Below are 25,544 nucleotides of genomic sequence, written 5' to 3'. Positions count from 1 at the left end.
ACACAACCTAAAGCAGATCCTGCAGCACTGCCCGACCCCTGGGCTGTGGGTGGGCAGGGATAGCAGATTTCAGTGCGGGGATGCCGGAGCTGAACTCCCCATCAGTGTTTGAGAGCTGACAGTAGCTGCAGTGAGGTGTTGAGAGAAAATCGCCCTCTCTTACTCTTCTTTCTGTGACAGGGCTTTACCTGCACCGATGAGTCAGGTCGTGTAGGTCTCCTGAGTGAGTAATTTCTGTCTCCCTTTCACAGCAGGAAAAAGTGAGCCATGGGGAAAGGAAGTGGATGCATCTGCTATACCAGAGATTCCCAATCCCAAACCGACATCCCTCAGGCATCCCTGAGGTGATTAAGCAGGAGAGAATGTCTGTGCAGGGAGAAGAAAACTCTGGTGTCTAAATTTCTTTTAAACTCAAACACTGAAACAAACAGATGGAAGGAAAACTTGGTTCTGTAAGAATGTTCACATCACATCCTGAGCCATCGAATGGCTCAGTGGCATTTTTTCCTGTGTTTTCTTTGCCCTGTCCTCCACCAGCCTTGTGCCTTCCCTGGTTGTTGCTTGCCCCTGAACTGAGCTCGTTTGATTAGATATATTAGCAAAAAGCCAGTTTGGCAGAAGAGTGGCCAATTTTCTGTCGGGTCCCTGAGTTGAACTGGCTCAAGGAAAAAGAGATGTGGGCAGGAAGGAGCAGGGAGAAAAAGGGATGGACATAAGCCCTCACCTTCTCTGTCAGGATTTATACTTTATACTGGTCCAACAGTATCATGAAACTTCACCTCAATGCCCTCTTGAAATTCAGCAGAAATTTCTGGATGAGGTCAGTGATGTAAAGGACATATATGACCTTGTACTTTTTACTGTAAAACTCAAGGAAAGTTACAATCCTCTTTTTCTTCAGGTCATTTTAATTTAATAAGTGCATCTGGACATGTACAATTCTTAATTAGCGTTGAGTTAAAAAAAAAAATTAGCTGTTGCACTGGGCTGATAAGAGTCTACAGCACTGTGTCCTGGCACTGGGATCCCAGCTCCTCTGGTACAGGTCCTGTGCCTGTGCCTGCAGGAAGTTGCCAACACTTATAATATTCCTAGAAAGCCACAGACACACTTATTTTACTGTTACAGACATTACTGGTGTATACAAGTTAAAACTGGCTGCGCTTAACCACTCAGAACCGCTTCCTGTACACTAATAAAATTACAACGAATATCTTTGAAACATGCTTTGTGAATTTAAAAAGAAATTATGCTGCCCAGTGTCTTCCATTGCGTCAGACAAGTAAAAAAAAAAAACCCCAATGAATCACTTTTTACAGGCACCACAAAGTTCCCAGCAGCTCTAGGCGCTCGGCTCCTGCTGCAGATGGGACAGCCCCTTTAATCCTGGCGCCATTTTGAGCGCTGCCCGGCAGCAAGATGGCGCCGCCGCCCTCACTGCCCCCCGTTCCCGCCCGCTCCCCTACGGAGCGCGCCCTGCACAAAGATGGCGCCGCGCCGGTGCCGCCGTGCCCGCCCCCAAGATGGCGGCGGGACGGGGCGATGGTGGCAGTGCCGCCCGGGTGAGGTCAGATCCGGGGCGGGGCTGCTGCGGGCAGGGCGGACAAAAGGCGCCGGAGCGGCGTGAGGGAGGGTGGGGGCCGTGGGCAGGTGGGTTTTTTCCACGTCCGCGGCGGGCAGGTGGGTGTGCCGCACTCCCCCCATGGCACGGGCGGGCTGTGGAGACGTGTCCCACCGTGGGGCGGCGTCCCGGAGGCAATGGGGTGGGACGCCGGGTCGGGGGGTCGGCTGGGGGGGCTCGGGAGCGGCGAGCGGAAAGGATTTGCTGAGTAATTCGGCAGCAGTTCGATTCCTCCGTGTCCCGCCGTCCCTGCTCTCACACCGCCCGGGGCAGGGGGCTGCTCGCCCCGGCTGTGGGGCGAGGCAGGGCCGGGGTGTGCGCAGTGTCCCCCCAGCGAGGGGAGGGTGCCGCTGTTTGTTACCTGCGGACGGAAGCGCGGTGCGGTTTATTTATGTCTCCCGGAGGATGTTCCCGTCTGTGTCCGGAAAGCTGCGGTGGAGTCGCGGGGGCTGGTGCCGAGGTGTGCTGGGTTGGGGCTGGTGCCCATTGCCTGGAGCGGGGAGAAGGTCAGAGAGTCCTCTCCCAGTGCTGCCTTTGCGGCACTGTGGTACGGCTAAAATGCAGTAGCTTTGGTTTCCAGGGTGTTGCTTCAAAATCTGTCAGCCGAATGGTAACTTTGGGACCAAGGGGAATGTATCCTCGGACATCTTCAGCATTATGGGGTTGGACTTTCTCCTACTGATGTCTGTTCTTTTTCATTTCCCTCTGTTGTTGACACAATGCTCTCGGATGTTCTGCAGTCCTCTCCTACATGGCTGAGAGACTGGGTGCTTGAGAGATCCCTCCAAGGATCTGCTCCCTCGCCTCTTTTCCCATGCCCTGTGCTGACATGCAGGAAGCAAGGAAAAAAACTAGCCCTGTTGTAATTTTTGTTGATGGTGCTAAACTGCTGCCACTTCGAGAAGGTCCATGTTGTGAGGGAAGGGGGCAGTTGCTTGAATCTGGAGTGGATCACATAGAAGTGTGATCTTTGCTTTCTGATACTCTTGATGGTAACATTTAAAGTGAATCAGGCTTTTCAGATTAGAAAATAGGCAGTAATGTCATCCTTTTCTTCATCTGACAATAATTTGTTATTCTGTCTCTACCTGTGTAGGCTTAGCTATGATATTCGTATTCAGCCTCTCTTTTGGCTGGGTCTGCAACACCTGCTTTTTGGTAACTTCTGTTAGAATAACAGATGCTGGAAATTCCTTCCTGCTTAAAGTTTTACTCGCCTCCTAGTGTTCTTGCCACCTTTCTAGGTATCAGCATGTCTCTTTCTGGCACCCAGTGATCCTCTGAGTTGTTCGTTGCTTCTTAGATACTGCTTACTGAGCTTTTACATGTCTCTCTGTGAACTCGATCCCCACTTTTTTGCTGATAATCTGTGTTTCCTTTCAGGGAAGCTGTTCCCATGGCTTGTGGGGAGTGCAGCGCTTCAGCACTCACTTGGGATCCAGCACGTAGGAATATCAGCCACTTCCAGCACAGAGAACTGACGTGCAGATAGCAGAACTCTGCTACAAGGTGAGGGCTCTGGGCCAGCTCTGAGTGGTCAAGAAAAAAAAAAAAAGATCAGGGTCCTGCTTAACCATAGATGCAAAGTGCAGCACATGAGATAATTGACATGGAGGAAAGGTGGTTGGTCAGAGGGTGGTATGGGGAGAGTGGTGGTATTTAATTGTGGTGGTGTTAATTAAATTCTGGGAGCCCTTAGGCAGCTTGGAGATGACAAAGGAACTGAGCCTTGTCCAAAGTAGAATATAACTGTATATAGTCACCCATAAAACTAACTCCTGGCCACATAAACCCTGACTTATTACTGCACTTAACAGTAAATACAGAGGCTGCCCACTAAATGTTTTGGTGACTGCTGCCTAAAAGGAGTCCAGCTGAGAAATAGGAAGAGCTGTTTGGTTTGGTGGGTGCCCTCCCTTTCCTGTGGGGTAATGTTTGTCCTCCTGTATAGGCGTCTCCAGGCAGCTTTTCCCAGTGCGCTCACCAGTCACCTGTGTGGGTGTCAGTTAGGCAACGACAGAAACTAGTTGCAGGAATCTCCCAGCTTCCTTGGTTCTGCACTGGGACAGTGATTAAAGGGATTGCACAATTCTGTGCCCAGCGTCATGATGGGAAATTCTGTCTAGATTGGCTGTGTTCTGAGCAGGGATGTGCAGTGTGTTGATTCCAGAATTGAAGAAACCCTTAAGGCTTGTCTGGTGTTCAGGCAGTTCACTGACTTTTTTATTTTTATATTTTTTTACTAATCTTGTCATGGTATTTGGAAACCCTTTTAATTCTTGTAGGTCAAAGACAATGTGCATAAATATTTCCTTAAAGCATGCCAGAAGCCATGTGTTAAAAGATAATGTTTCCATGCTTGAGATGTGAGTGCCTGAAGCCTTCCAGTGGTGACTTTCTGAAGCTGGTTACATTCTAGTAACTGCTGCAGGCAGTCAGAGAGATGGTCTGTGGTTTGGGGTTCCCCGATGCTATTTTTTAAAAATTTTAAATAAGCAGTGGAGGTCACATGTATCAAATTATTGCGGTATGATTAGAGCAGACTTTTAGAAGCTTTCACGTGCTTCTCCCACATACTAAAGAAGGATTTTGCTCAGTAGAGTACTTCAGCAGCAAGCCTTTTTGTGTTGAACTGAGCTTAACTGGTATCTCAGAAATAGAGGTGCACTATGTGGTGAGTGGTGCTGGAAAAGGGTTTTTTAGGATTTTTGTGTGGGGCTCATTAAGGTGAAGAGTGGTGTGCACAGCTGTTGTTTTGGTAATGGTTAAAATTCAAGTCTTCAGCTGCAGTGTGGTGAGTCTCCTTTACACATTTTTACTAGTGTTTTCAAATCCAGCCTCAGTTTAGGCTATGCACACTAATACTGAGCAGGCATTCCACAGTCTACGTGTTTTGAAGAGTGTATCTTGAATGCTTCCAAACAGCTTTTTTCCTTAAACAGCTGATGTGGTGCATGTGTCTTGTATTGCAACTGGAAATCCAGTTCCTGTAGCTGGGTTATATCTGCCCTTCCTGCTGCTGTGAAACTGCTTTTGAAACTAAAAGCTATTCAGTCCTGACCCCCCCGCCCCCACTGAAGCAACAGTGCTGCCTTCACTTTGTGTACCAAACATTGTTAACGTCTGCTATAAAATTACCTTTGCAGTTCACAAAGCTCCTCTGGTCACTGCTGCTCCTGTAGCTTCAGCCTACTTCTGTGCACAGTAAAGGTGTGTGCTGGACTAGTTAACAGGTTCTCCTTTAGAGTTGTGGTTTTATCAGACCTTGATGATGAGGGGTGAGGTGGTCTGTTCTTTATTAATTAATACAGTCAGAAAATGTTCTGAGCTGGAAGTCATAGTCACAGTTTTGGAGCTGGTAGTCCTGAGGGCAAGGCCTGTAGGGTATAGGGAATTTGAAATATGAAGAGGTACTTGGTCCTCTTTGCTCAGACTGGGGCAAAATATTCATGTGCTTATAGTTGATGTCTTAATTGTCTTGCATTGCTCTTGTCTGTGTTGTCTTTCATCCTGACTGGCTCATCTCTTGGAGCTTGAAAATTGCTGTGGCAACACCCATGGATTTGTGCATGTTGAGACAGTCTGTCAGCAATGAATTAAGTTATCCTTGCTTTTACTCACTTTGAATTTAGTGTTGATTTCTTATCTGTTAGTTATGCCAAAACTCTGTCAACCCTTCCCACTGAGAACAGCTGGTTCTTCCAGCTCTCAGTGCTGGATTTAAGTGCTGAAGAGCCCTCTCCTGCATCTGGTGAGGTGCTTGGAACTGTTCTGGTTTTCTTGAGTAGTTACTAGCAGAATTAATTCAATCCCTTGTGTTAGGCAGCACAAGGGAGTGCTTCATTGTGTCCTGTTGGAAGAAGCCTTTTCCAAGACAGCTCCAGTGCCCCGTCCTTGAAACATCTTTGTTATGGCCGAGAGAAAATTAATTTTGGATAGGAAGCCTGTGGCCACATCCATTCATAATTTATAAGCTGACACAGCCATTTTGCTCTGGTTTACATCAGTGTTGCAAGTCATCTGATGGCACTTAAGTTTACAATACCAGCAGACAGTCCCTGCCCCAAGGGTCAGTGATGCTGGTAACTGCAGACTGTACTCAGTTCTGTGCAGCTAGGGCAAAACACTGTCAGGTGGCAGAAAATGTGGCAGGCCAAGCCAAGTCCAGCATGGATTGTTCTTTTGGTGCAGCTGTTCTTCCCTGTACTTGTCAGGACACACGTGGTTGTGTGATGGTAAACAAGAGCTGTTGCACTCGACTGTTAAGACTGACAGTCTTACATCTGACAGGAAAAGTCAACTAATGGGTAGCTGTAAAGATGATAAAATACTAACCACAGTGTAGGTGGATTATTCTTTTTAATAAACTTCAGTAAAGACAATGTGATGTAGTGGGTTCACTTCATCCTGCTGTGTCTTGTGGCTTGGGTGGGGCTGAACATTGTGAAAACCGCCTTACCCTGCTCTCAGTGTTGGGTTCACTGCCTGTTCCACTGAGAGGAGTGTAAGTTCTGGCACCTGCTGTTCCACCACTCTGCTTGTCTAAATGATAAATAACCCTTTTAACTTGACATAGAATCATAGAGTGGTTTGGGTTGGAAAGGACCTTAAAGATCACCCAGTGATCGTGTTCACTTCTCTGCCTCAGAAGATGTTTTGTCCCACAGGATGGATTTATCTTTTTAAAGCAGAAGGGGCCTCATATAGGTTTAACAGTTACTTAGGGCTTTGGCATCTGGCTTCACTGCTGTTTGTTCTTAACAGCAGAGGACAAAACAACCTGAGTTGTTCCATCTCATGCCTTGGGCTTTTCCAGTTGATCACGTGGCTGTCCTTGAGCTTAGAAGGTTTTCTGAGGGGTGCCTGAAAGCAGCTCTGTTTTCAGCCTCCTTTTTTTTCCCCCCTCTTAATTCTGGACCTAATAAACATGGGGGAGGTGACACATAAATTCCCAGTCCCATTTCTGCCGAGTAAGCTCTTGCATTTCCTGATTTTTGAACAAAGAGCTCTGTGTCATGTCCTTCTTTAGGATTTCAGGTGGCAGCATGCTGGGGAGGGAAGCTCTGCTGTGTTGAAAACTTACTGTAACATGTTGTAGCTCGTCAATAATCAGGGCTGTAGTCTTGAAAGCATCAAGGCTTTTATTTCCTTTATCCACCTCTGATGCTGTCAGCACCTGAACAACTCTGTCTTTCTCTGGGCTTCTGAGAGGTAAGAAATTCTGTCAGCAGGGTTTGACTTGTGCTTTGCAGTCCACAATCTTAAAATTAAGTCAACTGGTAATTAAAAATGCGTAGAGAAAACTAAAGGGTTGCAAGATTCAACATAAAATTCATCCACGTCTACTTACCCAGAACTGTTTTGTGAGACTGATTCACTTGAAAGCTGCACGTGACTGAAGGTGAGGATTTTCTTCAAATCAGGGAGGTTTGTGCATTCCTGTGTGTGTCCTGAGGTTGTGCATGTAAGCGCTCTTTGGCCACTAGCTTTGTTAATAACAGAATGGCCAACAGAAAAGAGGAGGAAAGAGGAGGCTGGATGAAGTATTCAGCAATGATGAGTCAAGCTGACAAACTGGCCGGTGAAACAGAACAGTGATGTTGTTTCTGTTCACTCTGTCCCGAGCTGGATGTGCTGGCCAACAGCTACAGGCAGGAATTTGAAGCACTGTTCAGCTAGGTGTCTGTTGACAATAGGTCAGTCTTCAGTTTTTTAGATTAAAGGGTTTTGGATAGAGGAATTGTCCAAATCAGAGAATAGCTACTCTGTTAATACGTGTGGTTTGTGGGAAGCATTCATGCTCTGTCGGCCTTTAAGAAGGTGCTTGCTGCTTTTATGATGTCTGTCAGCCAGATACGTTTAATCTTGTTTCTGACTGGTTTTGCTGTGTAGGTGTGGCTTGCTCAGAATGTCCCTGTTATTCCAATGTGAGTGATTATCTTTCTCCTCCAGGTGTGTCTGGTAAAACATAGGATTAATACTTGGTGATGCTTATGGTTGGCTGAAGGCTGGATAGGTTTGGCAGGCAGGTTATATAAGTCTGAAACTGCTGTTCCTTCTCTTGGATCAGCCAGTTCAGCATTAGTGGGGAGGCTGTAAGTTTGTGCCCAGCAGGCTGAGGCAGGAATGGTTCCTGATGGGATGCAAACCTGGATCCAGGTGAATTTGCAGACCCTGAAGAGGTATGTAGTAGCCAAACATGGAATGTATAAGTATTTCAGGAACATATTTATGTAGGCTGGATTGATCCTGTTGTATGCTTTAGCATACAGATCTTTTACTGAACAATCTCAGATGTTGCTGATCTAAACTGTCCTGAGGTGGTTCTGTATTGGATATAGAAAAGCTCAAAGTAGTGTTGCTTGATGTAGCTGAAACCCTCCAATGTAAAGTCATTTCTGAGGGGGCAGGGGCTGAGGGACTGCTCAGGGACTCTGTCATGGCAAGGAAAGCTCTGTGGAATGCAAAACTTGAAACAACTTTGAGACAGCCACTTGTAAGATTTCTTCCCTTTCACTTCCTCCAAAGCCTGTGTATTTAATTTTACCCTTGGAAAACTTGCTTTCTTATGTGTCTGATAAGTTGACAGGAGTTTAGACAGAGAAGTTTTATGTATCAGCTTATGCAAGTCTATTGAAGTCAACTTGTCCTTAAACTTAAGCACTCTTTCAAAGCTCGGTATTGATGACTTCCATGGGGCAGAGGTAACTACACTGCAAGTAAATTGTCTGTTCCTGAGCTCCAACTGGAAGGTTCTGCAGTTTGAAGTATATATGGTGGAGCTTGGATCCTACTTCACCAACACTGCTGTGACACTGAACTTCCTTTTCCATAGCTGTTCCTGTCCATAAACTCAGTCACTCAGTCCAGGTGTTCTGTGCTCAGCCCTTGGTGAGGCTGCGTGATTGGCAAATAAAGCTTCTCCACAGTGAATACTTTGCTGCTGGCAAAGCATCCTGGAATCCAACTCTTTTCAAGAGCCGAAGCTTGAAATCTCCCATCTGCTGGTCCTGTGGATCTTGGTCTGCTCTTGGTCACAAGGGAGGTAACTTTATTTTTGGCCAACTCCCTTCATGCAAGGATTGCTCCCAGTCCTATGCCAGAATAATACCCTCCATGTAAATCCCTCTGTTCTACTGCCCATGTTGGGAGAGTCGGTGTTCCAGCTACCTGCATGTTTTCTTCCTGTAGAGTGGTGGAAATCCCAGTCCTTGTGGGAAGAATCCTTCTGTGCATGGGAGAATCAAGTTACAAAGATGACCCCTGAGAATTTGACTTTTAGTCTGCTGTTGTCATCACCCCAGCAGCAAAACTGCTCTAATCCAGCATGGAGAATGTTGCAACAAGAATTGTGTTCTAAAATGATTACAAGATGGAGTTCACAAAACGAAGATGACATTTGATGACATTGTAGAAACTTCAGGAATTAGAATTGGATTGCATGCATAGGGAATCTGGGTGAGGAGGGATGTGACTTTCCCCATCTACTTTCTCAAGTTTTTGCTGGGTATTTTTCCCTTTTACTGCAGATGCTGGGAATAAGGTTAGATAAGACATAGCCAATTCCAGCTCCTGCAAAGGTGGCCCCTAGTTTTATTGTTCCTCTTTGGGACTTGAATGGGGTCTCCACTGCTGCCAGAAGTGGGAATTTGCTGTGAATGTTCTTTTCTTCCTCTAGTGCTCTTGTCATTGTTCCTGGAAGGCAGGAGTTTTCCTGCTCCACCCTGTTAATTGCTGACACTGAAATGTAATAGATTCTCTTGGGATGCTCATGGGTTTTTTTTTTTTTTTAGCTGTCTCGTAAGTTCACAGTGTAAAGGGGATTTCCTACACTGTGTAACTGGTAAGCAGAATTAGGGAGCCAGCTGTGCTAATTTCTTTTTGGTTTCCTTCCTACTTACCCTGAGCTACAAATCAAAGTGAGTACAAGGTTCATTTCTTGTGAGAAAAACTTAGGCGTTTTCTGGAGCAAAGTGAGTAAACCCAGCACTACAACTCTAGTCTGCAAATGTCATGAGACTCGAATTCCTGAAAGGAGATCATCCCAGTTTCATAAGCCTACTATGAAGTGTCTGATATTTCCTACAAGTTTCTCTCCCAAGAGGGATGAAGGAAGAAGCAGGAAGGATCTTTGAGGAGAAGTGATATCTAGTCAAGAGGAAAGAGATAAACGTATTTTTTTCCCTTGATATGGAGTAGAAGGAGTAAGTTCTTTCATGAATAGCTGTTTAACTGCTGGATTCATTTCAGCTGTTCTGGTGTGTAAGAGAGCTTCTGTACCCTGCTTTATCCTGGAATTACTATTTCTGTAGTATGTACAGACAGCTCTTCCCAAATGTATTCTCGCACATGGGCTCTCTCCCCCCTGAGGCAGATGTATTCCGAGGAGGAAGCTGAAATACCTTGCCTAGGGCTTGCAGCACGGTAGTCACAGGGCTGGGAAGCAGGCTCTGAACACCTTGTCAGTCTTCTCTGGCTGCTCAGGTGCTGTGCAGAAGAGGTTCAGCTTTGTCTGCTTCCTCCCGTGTGGATGTGCAATACTCCTGCTCTGTTTAGTGCAGTTGCTTCTGCAGCTGCTTCTGCAGTCCTGCAGAGCATTTTTTCCCTCTAACAGTGCTCTTGATGGGTCTTTTCATCCCTTGTTTGTGACTTTACTAGTTGATCATTAATAGATTTGCTCTTCCTTGTTTTACTGAGTTTCTAGCACAGGTAATGCCACTTTGTCTCTCAAAATTACCCACTCAAAAAAAAAAAAGTGGCATTTCCCCAGTCTCTTTTGCGATGGACTAATGTAGTGTTGGATCTGGATTAGAAGGAAAAACATTACTTCAGGAATGGTTTTCATCTATCAATCTACCACCTGTAGTTGCTTGAAGCCTTCCCAAGTAGCACTGAGCCAAAGCTGTCATTAGACCATTTATTGTTGTAAACAGCAAACCAAAGAATAGAGCTCTGTATTTAGTGTCTCTAGGGAATGTGGTGCTTTTTGAGTTCATGTTAGGAATGGCTTTCTTTGCAGTTCAGTGATGGAAGTCCATTTAAAATAAAAACTTGAATTCTACCAAAGCGGGTGGTGTGGGCACCCCCCTTGCCACAGAAAGCTTTGTCCCAGCCAGTGATACTGAGCTTTCAGCCCCCCCAGGACTTGTTGGACTGTCTGCACAAATGGAATCTTACAGCTTGGGGTAACACGATTGAATTTTTGTTTTCTCCTTTATACTTGAATTGTGTGAGTTTCAAAATGACTGAAAGATTAGTGCTTGTCCTGCTCCCGAACTTTGCTAGAAGGTTGCTGTGGTATTACTGCTTTTTCACCATCATTAGAATGAGTTACAGTGACTTCATATTCTTCTGTGTTACCTGTCAAATAGGGGAGTTTTGTGAGCTCCATTATCCATGGATCAGTCAGGCTTCAGGGCTTTCTATGGCTTGTTGAAGAGCATGCTCAAAGTTTCATCTGGAAGTCTGAAGGACACAACAAGCATTGCCATCAGGCCTGTGCTTCCCAGAACCTTTTGGTTTCCTTTGTGACACTTAAATCCCAGCTGAGATGAACTGTAGGTGGGAGTGGCTGGTCAGAGCAGAAAATTCTTCGAAATATGTTTCCCCCTTCCTCTGTTTTTCAAGTAAGTAAGGCAACAAACCCAGCTGCTACAGCATTTCAGTACTGAATTTATCAGATGGCAAGTAGCTAATCTTTCCATGGAGAGTTTACACAAAGGAAGGAAGCCAAAGTTACTTACTTGGAAAAGTCATGATACTGAGCAATGTTTCTTCTCTTTTCCAGCTTGCTTAATGAATGTCATGAGTTGCATCAATGAAGTAGTTATGGGAAATACAACTGTATTGTACGTAGATCTTTTTCCTTGCCCCTTCAATCTGAGAACCAGCCATATGCAGAATTTTTATGTAGAAGCAGTAACAAAACAATGATAAATAGGCTCTGTATGTAGATTTTATCACTTCTAATGGTGCTGGCAAATTCCTTCATCCCTGAAATAAAATCCCTAGATAAAACAGTAAATTTCCAAATAGTGGTCTGGTCAAGGGAGTTAAGTCTGCCCTGTGAGCTTTCTTTAAGTGTATCTTGCCCTACAGACTGCTAACAGTAAGTACCAGTTCTGAGGTTTTGTGACAATTTGTTTGTCAGGGAAGGCTGAACAAACTTCATTGCCTGGGCCATAGCCAATGATTCACAGGCAGCCTCATTCATTTTTCTCAGTTACTTGAAATTGTGTTTCAGCTAATTCCAGTCTTGCTATACCAGCACTTAACATGTGTTTTCTCCTGTCCTCTTGAAGAGCATAACAAAACCCTTTAAGATGTTTCTGGTTTTCTTCCAGGTGAATCATGATTCCAGTCACTGAGCTGCGCTACTTTGCTGATACTCAGCCAGCCTATCGCATCCTGAAGCCGTGGTGGGACGTCTTCACGGATTACATTTCCATAGTGATGCTGATGATCGCCGTGTTCGGAGGAACGCTTCAGGTCACCCAGGACAAAATGATTTGTTTGCCCTGTAAATGGGTTACCAAAGACTCTTGCAATGACTCTGTCAGGGGATGGACAGCGGCAGCCCCGGAGCGTACCTACTACAACACTAGTCTCGTTCCCTCTGCTGATTCCGGGCCTACAGGGATCCGATATGATCTGGACCGGCACCAGTACAACTATGTGGATGCGGTGTGTTACGAGAACCGTCTTCACTGGTTTGCCAAGTATTTTCCTTATCTAGTGCTGCTACATACCCTCATATTTCTGGCTTGTAGCAACTTCTGGTTCAAGTTCCCAAGGACCAGCTCCAAGCTAGAGCATTTTGTGTCTATTTTGCTCAAGTGTTTTGACTCTCCATGGACAACGAGAGCGTTGTCTGAGACAGTGGTGGAAGAGAGTGATACCAAACCAGCATTTGGAAAAATGAATGGCTCCATGGACAAGAAATCCTCCACAGTCAGTGAGGATGTGGAAGCCACTGTTCCCATGCTGCAGAGAACAAAGTCTCGAATTGAGCAAGGGATTGTGGACAGGTCTGAGACTGGTGTCTTGGACAAAAAGGAAGGTGAGCAGGCCAAAGCACTCTTTGAGAAAGTGAAAAAGTTTCGTACTCATGTGGAAGAGGGAGACATAGTTTATCGCCTGTACATGAGACAGACCATAATCAAAGTAATCAAGTTCATTCTCATCATATGCTATACTGTGTACTATGTCAACAACATAACATTTGATGTGGACTGTAAAGTGGACATTGAGAGCTTGACTGGCTACAGAATGTACCGCTGTGCTCATCCTTTGGCCACTCTCTTCAAAATCTTGGCTTCTTTCTACATCAGTCTGGTGATTTTCTATGGTTTGATCTGCATGTACACGCTGTGGTGGATGTTGAGGCGGTCACTGAAGAAATACTCCTTTGAGTCCATCCGGGAGGAGAGCAGTTACAGTGACATTCCTGATGTGAAAAATGACTTTGCTTTTATGCTCCATCTGATCGATCAGTACGACCCCCTCTACTCCAAGCGCTTTGCTGTCTTTCTGTCAGAGGTGAGTGAGAACAAATTGCGGCAGCTGAACCTCAACAATGAGTGGACTTTGGAGAAACTACGCCAGAGGATCACCAAAAACTCTCAGGATAAGCTGGAATTGCATCTTTTCATGCTGAGTGGCATTCCTGACACAGTATTTGACCTCATTGAATTGGAGGTCTTGAAGCTGGAGCTTATCCCTGATGTCACTATTCCCCCCAGCATTGCCCAGCTCACCAGCCTTAAGGAACTGTGGCTCTACCACACAGCTGCCAAAATTGAGGCTCCAGCCCTTGCCTTTTTGAGGGAGAATTTGAAATCTCTCCACATCAAGTTCACAGACATTAAGGAGATTCCTCTTTGGATTTATAGCCTGAAGACACTAGAGGAGCTTCACCTGACAGGGAATTTGAGCGCTGAAAACAACCGGTACATTGTGATAGATGGACTGAGGGAGCTGAAGAGGCTGAAGGTGTTGAGGATGAAGAGTAACCTCACCAAGCTGCCACAGGTGGTGACAGATGTTGGTGTGCATCTTCAGAAGCTTTCCATCAACAATGAGGGCACCAAGCTCATTGTCCTCAACAGCCTTAAGAAGATGGTCAACCTGACAGAGCTTGAGCTGATCCGGTGTGACTTGGAACGCATTCCTCACTCTATCTTTAGCCTCCACAATCTGCAGGAAATAGACCTGAAGGACAACAACCTAAAGACCATTGAGGAAATCATCAGCTTCCAGCACCTACATCGTCTCACTTGCCTTAAATTGTGGTACAACCACATTGCCTACATCCCCATGCAGATAGGCAACCTGACCAACTTAGAACGCCTTTACCTGAACCGTAACAAGATAGAAAAGATCCCTACCCAGCTCTTCTATTGCCGAAAACTTCGGTACTTGGATCTCAGCCACAACAACTTAACTTTCATACCACCAGATGTTGGACTTCTTCAAAACCTGCAGAATCTGGCTGTGACAGCCAACAGGGTAAGTGAGCAAAGAGCTGAGTGGCTGTGTGAGGAAATAGCACTGGCACGTCTGTTATCTGTGTGATTAAACGTGCTACAATGGTCTGTGGATACGACTGGCACTGCTTTTCTATCTCGCTGAGGGGTTTATCTAAGGCAAGCCTGTCTTCCAAGAGCCCTTGTTCTGTTGCATTTCTTCTCTTAATGGTGAGACTGCTTCCAAGTGCCGGTTGGAGGCTGTTTAGAAACTCTGTAAGTCAATTGTTTCTCTGCAGTTGGAAGCATGTAGTCTCTAGATTGACATTGATTTTGGGCTTAAAATGGAGATCTGAGAAACTGTAGTCGTAATCTAAAACCATGTGCTTAAACCTGTCTACTTCAGACATGTATGTACACTATGGGAGCAGCCATGTGGGGAATGCATGTCTGTGGCTTACAGCTTTCCTTAGAGTACTTTGCATTTGCAGGGAGTACTCCATAGTTTGGTCTTGTAAACATGTACTTTTTGTTTCAGTCTTAAGTGCAGGGCAGATTACAGAGGATGACCAAGTGTGCTCTGCTGCTTGGTTACCATAAGATGTTTCTTGGCTTGTGTTGGAGGGTGTTTATTTGCTTAAAGCAAACTATACCCATGTCAGGTTTTCTGTTCCTTTGTTTAAGACTAAGGAGACTTCGTTTACCACATCTGACAAAGTTGAAACTTTCATTCATTCTATCTGCTAATTCCTGTGAGACTCTCTTTTTCCCTTTATTATCGCCTAAAGTTGAAAGAGCCGCTAACATAAGTACAAATTGCAAACAGACATAATTAGGTGCTTCTGGGTTCTTCTGGGACCAAGCAGAATTGTCCTGGAGCAGTGCTAGTTTTCACTGTCATATATCAAGGTCCTTCCTGCTATTGGCAAGATCTGTTCCTGGCTGAACACTGCCAGTTTGCTTGTGAGAGACACAGAGCAACTTGAGTGTGGCTTTTCACAGAAGTGCTCTCAAATCAAGTATTTAATTGCTAATGCATTTCAGTATTAGGGTTCCTAAAACTCCAGCCACATTTTGAGATTAGTGTCTGAAAGCTTGTTGTGCCTCTGCAGCATAGGGGCAGACAAGGGGCAGTTGTTCAGCAATTCCAGCTGAACAGCTGCTCACTGGGGTTTCCTGGCACTGGATGATTGTGTGTCTGTTTGTGTGGGTGGCTGAAGCTCTGGTAAACTTTGTGGTATGTTACTGTTCAGAACTCAGATAATTCTGCACAGTTTGCCTTCTGGCAGCCTTCCTAGCACAGCTTCCCAAGGGTTAATCTGCAGTGTATCCTCTGCAGTTTTGGGGTGGAGCATTTCTTGGATGAGAGGAGTTAGAGGCAGCTCCATTTTCTGCAGCACAGTGTGGCACCACCCATTTCTCTCTGGAAAAAAAGCCCCATGCAACAGGGAAGATGGAGCAGCCTTTGCTCCGGTGTGTTCAGAAACAAAAGGTGATGAGGACCCAATGGAACAGCCAACCTGTTTGTGTCCTCTGCTGGTACCTGGGCAAGCCAGAATTACACTGGGGCTCTGACAGCCTGGTTACTCCCAGTAAATGGTGACAGCAAGAAACACAAGGACTGGTAGACTGGCACTTCCCAAGGCCAGGAATTATCTCAAATGTCCTCTTGTAGCTCAGCAGTCTTAGTAAATAGAGGCTTCTGGAGCTGGCTGGCACTACTGTCCCCTTCTGGAAAGCAGGCTGTTATAACACATTGCTTCCTTCCTAAACCAATACTTGTCCCTCAAATAACTCTATTATTTTCAAGAGTCTGTGATCATATGTTGCTATTTGCAAAGCACTCCAGTACCAGTAACAATGACTGCATTCAGTTGTCTCTAATTGGTCTGGTTTCATCTTGGCTTTTCCTTAGACGACTCCTCGTTCAGAATGGATTGCAGGCTAATTTAGCCATGAATGATACATAGTTTGAGTTTTAGAAAGGTCGTGTTTGCTTTTAAAGGCAAATGATAGCCTCCAAGCTGAGACTTTGTATTAAGGGGAGACTCCTGAGTTGCTACATTTGGTTTCTAGCCTAGTGTTCGCTAAACCTTAGCCATGGAAAGAAATTCTTTGGGAGGACTGGACTATTACAAGGATTTGCTAGAAATAAGCCTTATTAAATTAATGATTCATGGTTACCTGAAGGTGGTGCTGGGAAAGCTAACAGCTGGTGGCTTCATTTCTTGTTGTTGTTGTTGTTTTATTTTGGCACTGTAAAAAAACCCCTATGACTTGGAGCCTAGAAAGTCTTTGCAATGTTTCACAGCCCTACAGGAATGATGGAAGAAGATTCCCAGTTCTCAGGGCCTGGAGGTTGTACCCATGTAGCCTCTGCTCGTCTTACAGCCAAACTAGAAGTCCTGTGTAAATCCAGTCTTTGTTCAGTATAATGTCAACTGTAGAATGGCTTCTTGAAGCGAAGGAACTAAGGTCCAATGACAAAGTAAAGGATTTGGGATGGAAAGAAGCCAATACAGATGGAAGCATGTGACAGCATAGGCCAGCTGTGAGCAGGTTTCTGGTCCTCTAATTCTGGCCTTGGAGACAATATCTGTTTTAGCCACCATCACTGGTGATCTCTTGTAACTAGTGCAGTGGAATCCATAAAATCATGGTGCTGGAAGCACCCAAAGCAGTAAGCTCAGAAAGCAGGAACTCACTCAAGGGAGAAGTGGATGATTAAAAACAGTGACTCTAAACCTTGTAGCTTCGTGTTGGCTTGTTGGTCACTTGTGAACGTGTCTCCGTGTTTGCTGGTGACTTCGCCTATGATTGGTTTCTTTTTTTCAGATTGAAAGTCTCCCACCAGAGCTGTTCCAATGCAGGAAGCTGAGAACCTTGAACCTGGGAAACAACGTGCTGCAGTCGCTGCCCTCCCGGGTGGGAGAGCTGACGAATCTGTCACAGATCGAGCTGCGAGGGAACCGCCTGGAGTGCCTGCCTGTGGAGCTGGGAGAGTGCCCGCTGCTGAAACGCAGTGGGCTCGTGGTGGAGGAGGACCTGTTCAACACCCTGCCCTTGGAAGTCAAAGAGCGCCTGTGGAGGGCAGACAAAGAGCAAGCTTGAACCCCCGAGAAAAGGGAAAAGCTTCTTATCAACTAGAAGGAAGCAAAAGGCCATTTCAGTCCCCTTTCACCCAGATGCTCCCCTTTCTCCACTCCGATCGCTGTCAGACTGGCCAAGGAGTCCTTGACAAACATGACTCTGAATGAGTCAGCTTCTTGCCTCAGATGCAGGATGGGGGAGGCTTGGGATCAGGATGAGGATCAAGACAGATTAATTGGCCTCTGAGCAGGGCCTGGGGGGATTTAGAGGTGTTGCTGTTCTTCTGGACAGGACTTGGGGTGAGGTGGATGGTGCTGGTGAGAAGAAAAGATGTTTGGAGGAGAAAATGAATGTGGGGATTGCTGCATTGCTCCTAATAGGGCTTATATGTGTCAGGGAGTGAGGGAGTCCAGTGTCCTGCAAGCAAAGGTCAAGACAAGGAAACCTCTTGGAGGAAACCTCTTGAACCTCCATCTCTGTGACACCTGGTACTGCTCCCCTCTGACTCAGATTCAGTCAGTGAGGCCCCAGATTGGGGTGGGATAGGGCACAGACAGCTGATTTTATCTAGATGCTGGCATTAGGATTTGGGAGATAAACATCTCGCAGCTGCTTGAAGGCAGAATTTTTTTTTTTTTTTACTAATTTTCTTTCCCCTTTGCACACTCCCCACCTTCTCCTTTGCTCCTGGAGAAGGAACCAAACTATCTGCTCCGTTAAGATTGCACTACTGTAATGGTTTCAAGTCACTTGTTTGGGTGAGTAGATCACAGCACCCTTCTCCAGCTGGTGTCCTGGAGGCACTAACTGACACAATTCCAGAGCTTTAGCCTGTTCTGAAATGGATGGTTATAGTGTAAGTGGGAGACCTGGATAAAAAGCAGTTGGACTGTCTATCTGCTTTCTCGGAAGCATCGAGTTGCTTCAGGATCTGGCTTTTAGTTCCAAGCTACTTTTGAATTGCTGGTATTTTGTTGCATATCAAGTAGGAATGTACAACTGGCCAGTGTGTCAGGGGCTCTCATGGGGTTGGAGAGGAAATTTGGGTTTCCTCTGTATATCTTGTCCCCCATCCTGCCTTCCCTTGTTAAATTAAGTTGTTCAATGCTCTGCCAGTGTTTTTCATGGATGCAGTCTAGAGAGCTGCTTGATTGTTCTCTTCTGTTGTTGCCCTCACTTTAACAGCTGTCAGTTCCTGTTACACCTCTTGACCTAAATAAGAGGCTAATGCTCATTGAATCTGGTGCTGGAAAAGAAACCTTGTCCTCCTGTTTCTTCCCCTTTTCATTCCTTTGGTGTTAAGGAGGAGAATGAGAATCCTCTGTGGACTGAGCTCTTCTGGCTTCCTGGAACAGAGCAGCCTTTACTGAAACAAGTTTGACCTGTTTGGCAGTATTTGACAAAAACCCCTCAACCTTCTGGGCTGGCAGAGGTAGATAATGTGTAACAGTTACTGATAATCATGTCCTTAAGGTGGGGTGGTTAAGATGCCTCCAGGACACAAAGGTCTGTGCTTTTCCATCAGAAGGAAGAGGAGGCTCCTGGACCTACAGGTCCTGGTTGTAACACTCTGCATCAGATCAACAGGTCAGCTCCAAGGTGCAGCGCTGCAAGCTGGGGCATGAGAAGTTTGGAGGCCTCCCATGTGTACAAAGGGGGAAGCTACATCCAGCTCCAGAGTGATTCCTGACAAGCTGCCAGCAAGTGCCCTGGCTTAGTGGATTGTGGTGATCCCATGGATGTTGGGGCAATAAGGCACGGTGTGGCTCTCTTCATCAGATGTAAGATATGAAATATATATATATATACTAAATATGCTGAAACCATGAACAATGTTAACTGGACTCTGGATTTATTGATGTTCAGATGCTTAAATAAAGCTACATTAAAATCAGGAGATCTGTTTATAAAACTGCTTTTAAGAAAAATGTAAATCTTGCTTCCCTTATTATTATGGAAAGTCCATTCAATATGAAAAGTCTAAACAGTCCAGGGTATAATATAATTAAATCTCCATCTGGGAGGCAAGGTACTGTAAAAGCTTTTCTGGCTTCTAATAGGGTTAGTATCTTAAAATTGTGTTAGAGCTGGGGCCACAGCTAAAAGGATGGGGAAGGACTATGCTGATTGGATTGTATTTGTATCTGCCCGAGCATTTTGGATCACAGAAAGGACAGAAATTGCTAGGTGGGCTTTGCTTCTTGAGTAAAGCAGGAATGGCTTCAGGCTTAGCTACAGAAATGCTGTTTTCCAGTCAGTTCCCTGTCGTGGATGTGGGGCCTGTTTGGATGTTGAAGGCAACTTTTTTCCTTTGTCTGTGCTAAAAGATAGCACTGGAGAGTAATGGCCACTGAATGGAGACTTGGATGCTATTCAAGAATGTTTGCTATTCAAGGCCACTGGGTGACTTATTACACATGTATTTTAGGCTAGGCAGGGATGAAAGGGCAAAGCATCTCCTGGCAGTTTCACCTGGCTCACAGGAGCAGTGAGATTCCTCCAGGATGTCTAGATTGGAGATGAGTGCTTTGACTCTTGATTCTAGGTGTGGTCTTAGTTATACAACCTAAACTTTGCACAGCTGAGTTAAGAGTTTCTATAAGCAGCTCCTGAACGTGTGCTGCAGTGCTTCTAGAAGCTTGCAAGCCTCCTGAACAGCTCTGTGTCCCAGCAGGATGGGTGAACAACCAGGTTTTGCCAAAGGGGAGGGACTGCCTCCAATTCCTGATCAAGTCACAGTGCTGTGCTCCTGCTGCTTCCTGACTAGAGACTGCCCTGGGCCTGAGGTGTGCAAAGCAATTGTAAGACAAACTGGTATTGTTCATGCATGAAAATGCCAGCTTTGTGCTGTTTTTGCAATTGTCCAAGCTTAACTGTTTTGGTTATGGCTGCTGGGGCTTGAGAGCTCCCTGTGTGGCAAAATGGGGATGAGCAGTCTGATAACGTTTTGTATCAGAAACAGAGGTGGCATGAATACATTGTCACTCAGAAAGATGGCAATATGTATTATTTACTTCTGATACGTGCTGCTTGGTCTCCCTTTTGATTCCAGAGTGTATGATGAGATGGAAAAAGCTTTAAAACATCCAAGAATAGGATTTAGACCATGAGTCCTGAACATGTTTATGACAGAGGACTGCTGCAAAACTCAACCCCATAGCAGAGCGTGTCACTCACTTCCCAAACTTTTCTGGATTGCTCGTTATGTGAGGGATGACCCTTACATCAACAATCCTTCCTCACTTGCAAGTATTCAATCCATGAATATTCCGTATTTTCCTTTAAGTTTCCATCAGACTGAAGCTTAGGGGGTTTATTTCTGACACAGATCTGTGCATTCACAAAAAGCATTCAGTTTAAGCAGACAGTCACTACCCTGGTCAGTGTCTTGTTCTCCTGATAGGCTTTTCAAAACAGTAGCAAACCAGATTATTTATTAACTGCTAAACCATACAGCAACTTGAATTAAACCCACCTGTTTCCTTAATAGCACTTCTGAGCTGAACAAGTTCTTGGAGATCACAAGGACACTCGTCCCGTGTTAGGATTGAAGGTTAGTGACATGCACTTTACCTTTCCTGCTAAATACCCCAAAAAGTGATAAGTTGCAATTAGTTATTTTGAACCAGCTGAAAGGCAAGGAATACCAAGCCTATTAAATGTGTAAAATTGTGCTGTACTCTGACTCTATGCACTGGAATGTTAGCTGAAGTTGTTCTGTGTTTCAGATTGCTTTCTGATTTTATTATTTGATTTCCAGTTAATTCAGCACCTGGAAGTAATTTACTCTGTCAGTCTGAGTGGTTAAATAGCTGTTACAGGTATCTTTCATGATGTGCTGTTCTTTCATATTAATTGTCACTTCTTTTTAATATCCTACCTCATTTTTTATTTTTTCTTGTTACCATTTATACACTCCATTTAGCTCACTCCATTTTAATTAAAGTTCTTGGTGTTCATTACCGTAAATAGTATTAAGTGGTTTTCTGTTGCTGAACCACATGAAGTCCTCTTCTTCCTTTTTTTTTTTTTCCCTCCTCTTTAACAATTGATTTTAGGAATTTTGAGAACAGTAACACATCCTTTACAGAGGATGAGTTGTTTGGAAAAAAGTTTCAAATTGTATTGATTCCTAGGCTGTGACATTGTTTCCTTTTCTTATCTTTTTTCCTGCTTCAGAATGGAACTCAGATGGTTTGAGTTCTTTGGATTTTTAACCTTTTTTTTTAAGTCATTGTTCAGGGGAGGAGTAACTGTTTTCCCCCTCATCAATTGCTGGGATTTCTCTAGAGATCTGTTAATGTAACATCTCCCCAGAGGCACTTGCTCCCTGGAGTGTATTTGTAGCAGTGCCTGCCTGAAGCCAACTCCTCCCTTGGATTCTTTTTCTTTCAACGGTATAGAGATTTCTTAACTTCTGGGGTGACTTCTCACTGCCAGACAATATTGTCATACTGTTCTGAAAGTCACCTAAGGTAAGGCTTTGGGGATGCTGACTTAATAAAATTACTGCTTAAACTTCACTTTTTAAATTTGTCTTCCATTTTAGCCCTACTGTTTGGCCACAGTGGATAATGTCCTTTTCCTGAGCATGTGCCAAAACCGAGTGAGTTTTCTGTCCTACCTCATTCTAACTGTGTACGAAGCACAACTGGAATGGGGCAGGATTGTTAAAGTTTGATTGAGACCCTTCTCTCTCCAGTGGGTTAATATTCTACTGCTTTGGGAGTACAAAACCCTTCAGAAATCTCATCTCTAAAATCCAGTTTCAGAAGTAGCAGCACTTGAATTCCGGACCCCAAGGCAAAGGTGAACTTCATGTGAGTTCACACAAAGGCTTAATTTAGGATTCCTGGTATTTCCCATCCCTTCCTCCCTCTGTTTCCTTTAAAGGAATTTTATTGGACAATGGAAGAATTTTTCTGGAGGAAACTTAATGAGAAGGGGGGCTACTAAGCCTGAGTCATCTTTACAGCTGACAGATGTGTCCATTTCCATAAGTCACTACTCATGGCTTAAACATGGTTCACTCCCTAAATGCACAAGGAGGGCTGTGGTTTGGCATTGGGACCTGTGACTTGGTGTAACATTTCAGAATCATGACATTCACTTTGTACATGGGATTGTTTGGGCAGCTGAGCAACAGCACCTTTTTCCCCGTGACCACTGAAGGCTGCTCGTTTGCTCTGAAAGACTTGTACGATTGGACACTTTACCAGAATAAAAGTTTTAATTTGCATTTGCTTTCTATGTCTGCTTTCTTTGGTGTTTCCTGTGTATAAAGGCATTCAGCCTTCCATGATGTCACTTTTCAAAAGACAGATGTTAATAATTCCAGCTATTGTGTGGGGTTATTGGGTTGTTTTACTCATTACACAAGTCCTTGTGGATTATGACAATCCTTTCTGAATTAAGTAGATATACAGAGAAAGGGGTGCTGCTCTGTGACAAGCTGGGGCTGTGTCATGGATTTCATTATCACTTCAACAAGTGTCTGAAACAGTTTCTGTTGCTGAATTTAAGGCTGTTGGAGCTACAGAAGTCCAGTTGTGTTTTCAAACTGCATACATGGCACCCCTTCCATAGGAAAGGAATAGGGAGTGAAGGTGATGGAGACAACTGCCTGTTGCCATAGGCATTGTCTTCAGACTGGTAAATTATTTCAGTTATCTGCCTTCCCCATGGGCTCCTTAACTGGAAATGCTGGCAGATAGTGTCTTTCCCAATTCATGATGTGTTACAGAGAATCAGCCTGTGACCTGCGAAGAAAATTTGAGTTTCTGTGCAGTTCTTTTATTGTGTAGAAAGGTGTTTTCTTGTGTTTTGCCTTCCCTCATTTCCTTTGTCCTTGACTACTTGACCACAGTGACACTGGCCCCACTGCAGACAGAGAACGTAAACAGGCTTTGAAACAGGCGAGTGGGAGTCTATAGTGTTGATTATTGATGAGTTTTAATTAAATGCAGGACTGAACCAAGAAAGGAGAGGACAAAATGCCCCTTGTCATCTAAGGCTCACCTGGACCTCAGCTTCTTTTGGCAAGGATTTACCTGGTCTTCAGGGAGCCGAGGAAATCATGCTTCCTTTGCTCCTTGTTTCTCATTAAATATTCTGTCACTTGTTGCTGATCAGATCAAAGACTTCAGGAGAAGTGAGGTGGTCCAGTGGAAATTTTTCCTCTGTGATAGCCCTGGCAGCTTCACAGCAGCAGTTTTGGTGAGAGTGCTGAGCTGCTTGAGCTTGCTTGGCGCCAAATAGCTTCAATAGGAGGAGGAAATTGGGATAATCATGCCAGTCCAAAAGGCATTTGAAACACTTGATCTGTACCTTTCCTACAGACATGGGATGGGCTTTGGCAGCCTCCAATGGAGTTTGCCAGAAGTTTTCTTGCAGAGCTGGCAGAAGAAAAGGTTAAGGGTCTGCAAAAAGAGCTCTTGGAGGGGGAGGAAGGGAAAGCAAAGGAGCCATTTCTCAGTTTTGTCTAAGTACTGTCAACCTTTCTATGTAAACTTACTGAGAGAGAAGGCTTTACAATGGTGGCATCCTTCTCTTTGACTTTTTTTGGGCAGTGTGTGGCCAGAGTGGTTTTCCTCTTGCTGGAAAGGTCTTTCTGAGCCTCAAAATAGGGGCGTGGCTGGAGTGGCAAAGAACAGAAGGATTCCTAAGGACAGATATGGAAAGCTCCTGGAACCAGGATGGGTTTTATCTCCTGGTAGTTGCTGCATTGCTTGCTGTGATCTGCTGTTTATATTGCTCAAAACATTCCATGGAACAGGAAAAATGTGGTTTGCTGTTGTGGCATGAATCAAAACAGCCTCTGGAGTCATCGTGTGTGCGTAAGGTGGGGAGTGGAGAAGGTGACGTGATAAATTGCTGGAAAAAACCACCGTGTCTGGGAATGTGAAGGGCATGACGCGACAGTGACGGAGAGGGACTAAGGAGTGGCGTGGGAGTGTTTTCCAGGAATATTTCTCCAGGATTACTGCCTCCTGGGAAGGGGTGAGGTGGGTCACACGATCAACGTGCAGGTAACAGCCTACAGCATGTTTTTTTCCCCACTGGTCACACATCTTCCTTAAAAATATTTCCACTCCATCAGTTGGTGAGAGGCTGTTAAGAAGAAGAAGAAGGAACTACTGGAATATGTTTTTGGGCTTTGCAACATTGGAGACTGATTTTTTTTTTTTTTCCCCTCCTCCAGGTTTGTAGCCCAGTGATTAAAGTCTCTGGCAAAATTTAGCTTTTTAAACTACTGAATTCATATCCTCCTGTATACAGGAAAAAGCCTGAAAATAAGTTAAACCCGTAATTTCCTCTTTATTAAAAAAAAAAAAAAAAAAAAAAAAAAGAATAAGGTGCAGAGTTGCTAGGATGTAAACACTTTTCTGTGAGCATTTTGCATTCCTTCCTTTTGCTGAATTTTCCTTTGGCTGGGTGAGTGATGCGGGAACCCACCCCCATGGCGTTATTTTTGTGGAGTGCTGCTGCATGGGTGTTTTCAGTGTTTCCTGTAGGAGCCAAACACATTTTCTTCTAGAGAGAAAAACCTTCCCCAGGGATTCCCGATGGGAGGAATGTGTTGGCTGGGAGCGCCACCGCTGGGCTGGCAACTGTTCCTCCCTCTCTGCCTGTTAGACCTACTTCCTGCAGTTTTGCTCTCTGGTTTGAACTTTGGGTGGATTTGGCTTTACTTATTTGTAAATATTAAATGGACTTCTGGAGCTGCAGGAGAGTGAACCGAGCAAGTGAAGGTGTAAATTACCAAAAACCAGCTGTGAACAAAAATAGCACAAGTATTCTTTATGGGCTGTACCAAACCCTCAGCAAAAGCTCTTAACCACCCTTTAGTCTGTTTGTCAGCTCCTGGGTTGTGGAGGCCTTTCAGGGGATGTGCTGAAGTGCTGGCAGGACTCACTGACTGAGCAAAAAGGGCTCTGTAAGATCCTGAATCAGTTCTTTTAATTTGTTCTAAGACATCTTGATCTTTTATTCACACTTGAATCTTATTTTACCCCTGCCCTTATTTACCCCTGTGATTACCAGTTTAACTGCCCTATTTTTAAATCTGGGTTGTTAATTAAATGTGATTCCTCTTTGGAACTAAAACGTTCATCAAGTTTGTGATTGCACTTGAGCAGAAAATTTTTGTGTGCTTTATTACCACCAAGAGCCAAAGCAAAACTGTGCAGCCCTGAATGTCCCTGCCAGGAACAAAGAGCTGGTGATGGGGACAAAAAGCTCTGGAGCTGTGCAAGAGTCCAACTGTCCAGCACTGGCTTTTTTCACATGCTGGGACAAGGATCACGTGGAGAGGCGGAGTCAGCCTTGCAGAGCCCGGGTGGCATCGTGGTGTTGGTGGTGGGATCTGG

At 44.9% G+C, this 25,544-nt stretch overlaps 1 protein-coding gene across 1 annotated transcript; it reads left to right on the top strand.

The window, feature by feature from the left end:
• Positions 1–1,654: 1,654 nt before the first annotated feature.
• LRRC8A (leucine rich repeat containing 8 VRAC subunit A) lies at positions 1,655–22,414 on the top strand. The gene is made up of 4 exons (XM_082295316.1): positions 1,655–1,680; positions 3,005–3,130; positions 11,965–14,128; positions 16,921–22,414. The coding sequence occupies exons 3-4, from the start codon at positions 11,972–11,974 to the stop codon at positions 17,194–17,196; spliced, it is 2,433 nt and encodes an 810-aa protein (XP_082151442.1). The 5' UTR covers positions 1,655–1,680; positions 3,005–3,130; positions 11,965–11,971; the 3' UTR covers positions 17,197–22,414.
• The last annotated feature ends 3,130 nt before the right edge of the window (positions 22,415–25,544 follow it).

Source organism: Coloeus monedula (assembly GCF_965178545.1).
Source record: "Coloeus monedula genome assembly, chromosome: 21".
NCBI classification, from domain to species: Eukaryota; Metazoa; Chordata; class Aves; order Passeriformes; family Corvidae; genus Coloeus; species Coloeus monedula.
Note: the sequence above shows the minus strand (reverse complement) of the source record. Positions and strands in the feature narration are given on the sequence as shown.

Bases quoted from the DNA above. Each gene is read 5' to 3' on its own strand.
- LRRC8A (XM_082295316.1), top strand. From the start codon at position 11,972: ATGATTCCAGTCACTGAGCTGCGCTACTTTGCTGATACTCAGCCAGCC. The intron at 14,129-16,920 runs GTAAGTGAGCAA...TCTTTTTTTCAG, and splicing joins TGGCTGTGACAGCCAACAGG to ATTGAAAGTCTCCCACCAGA.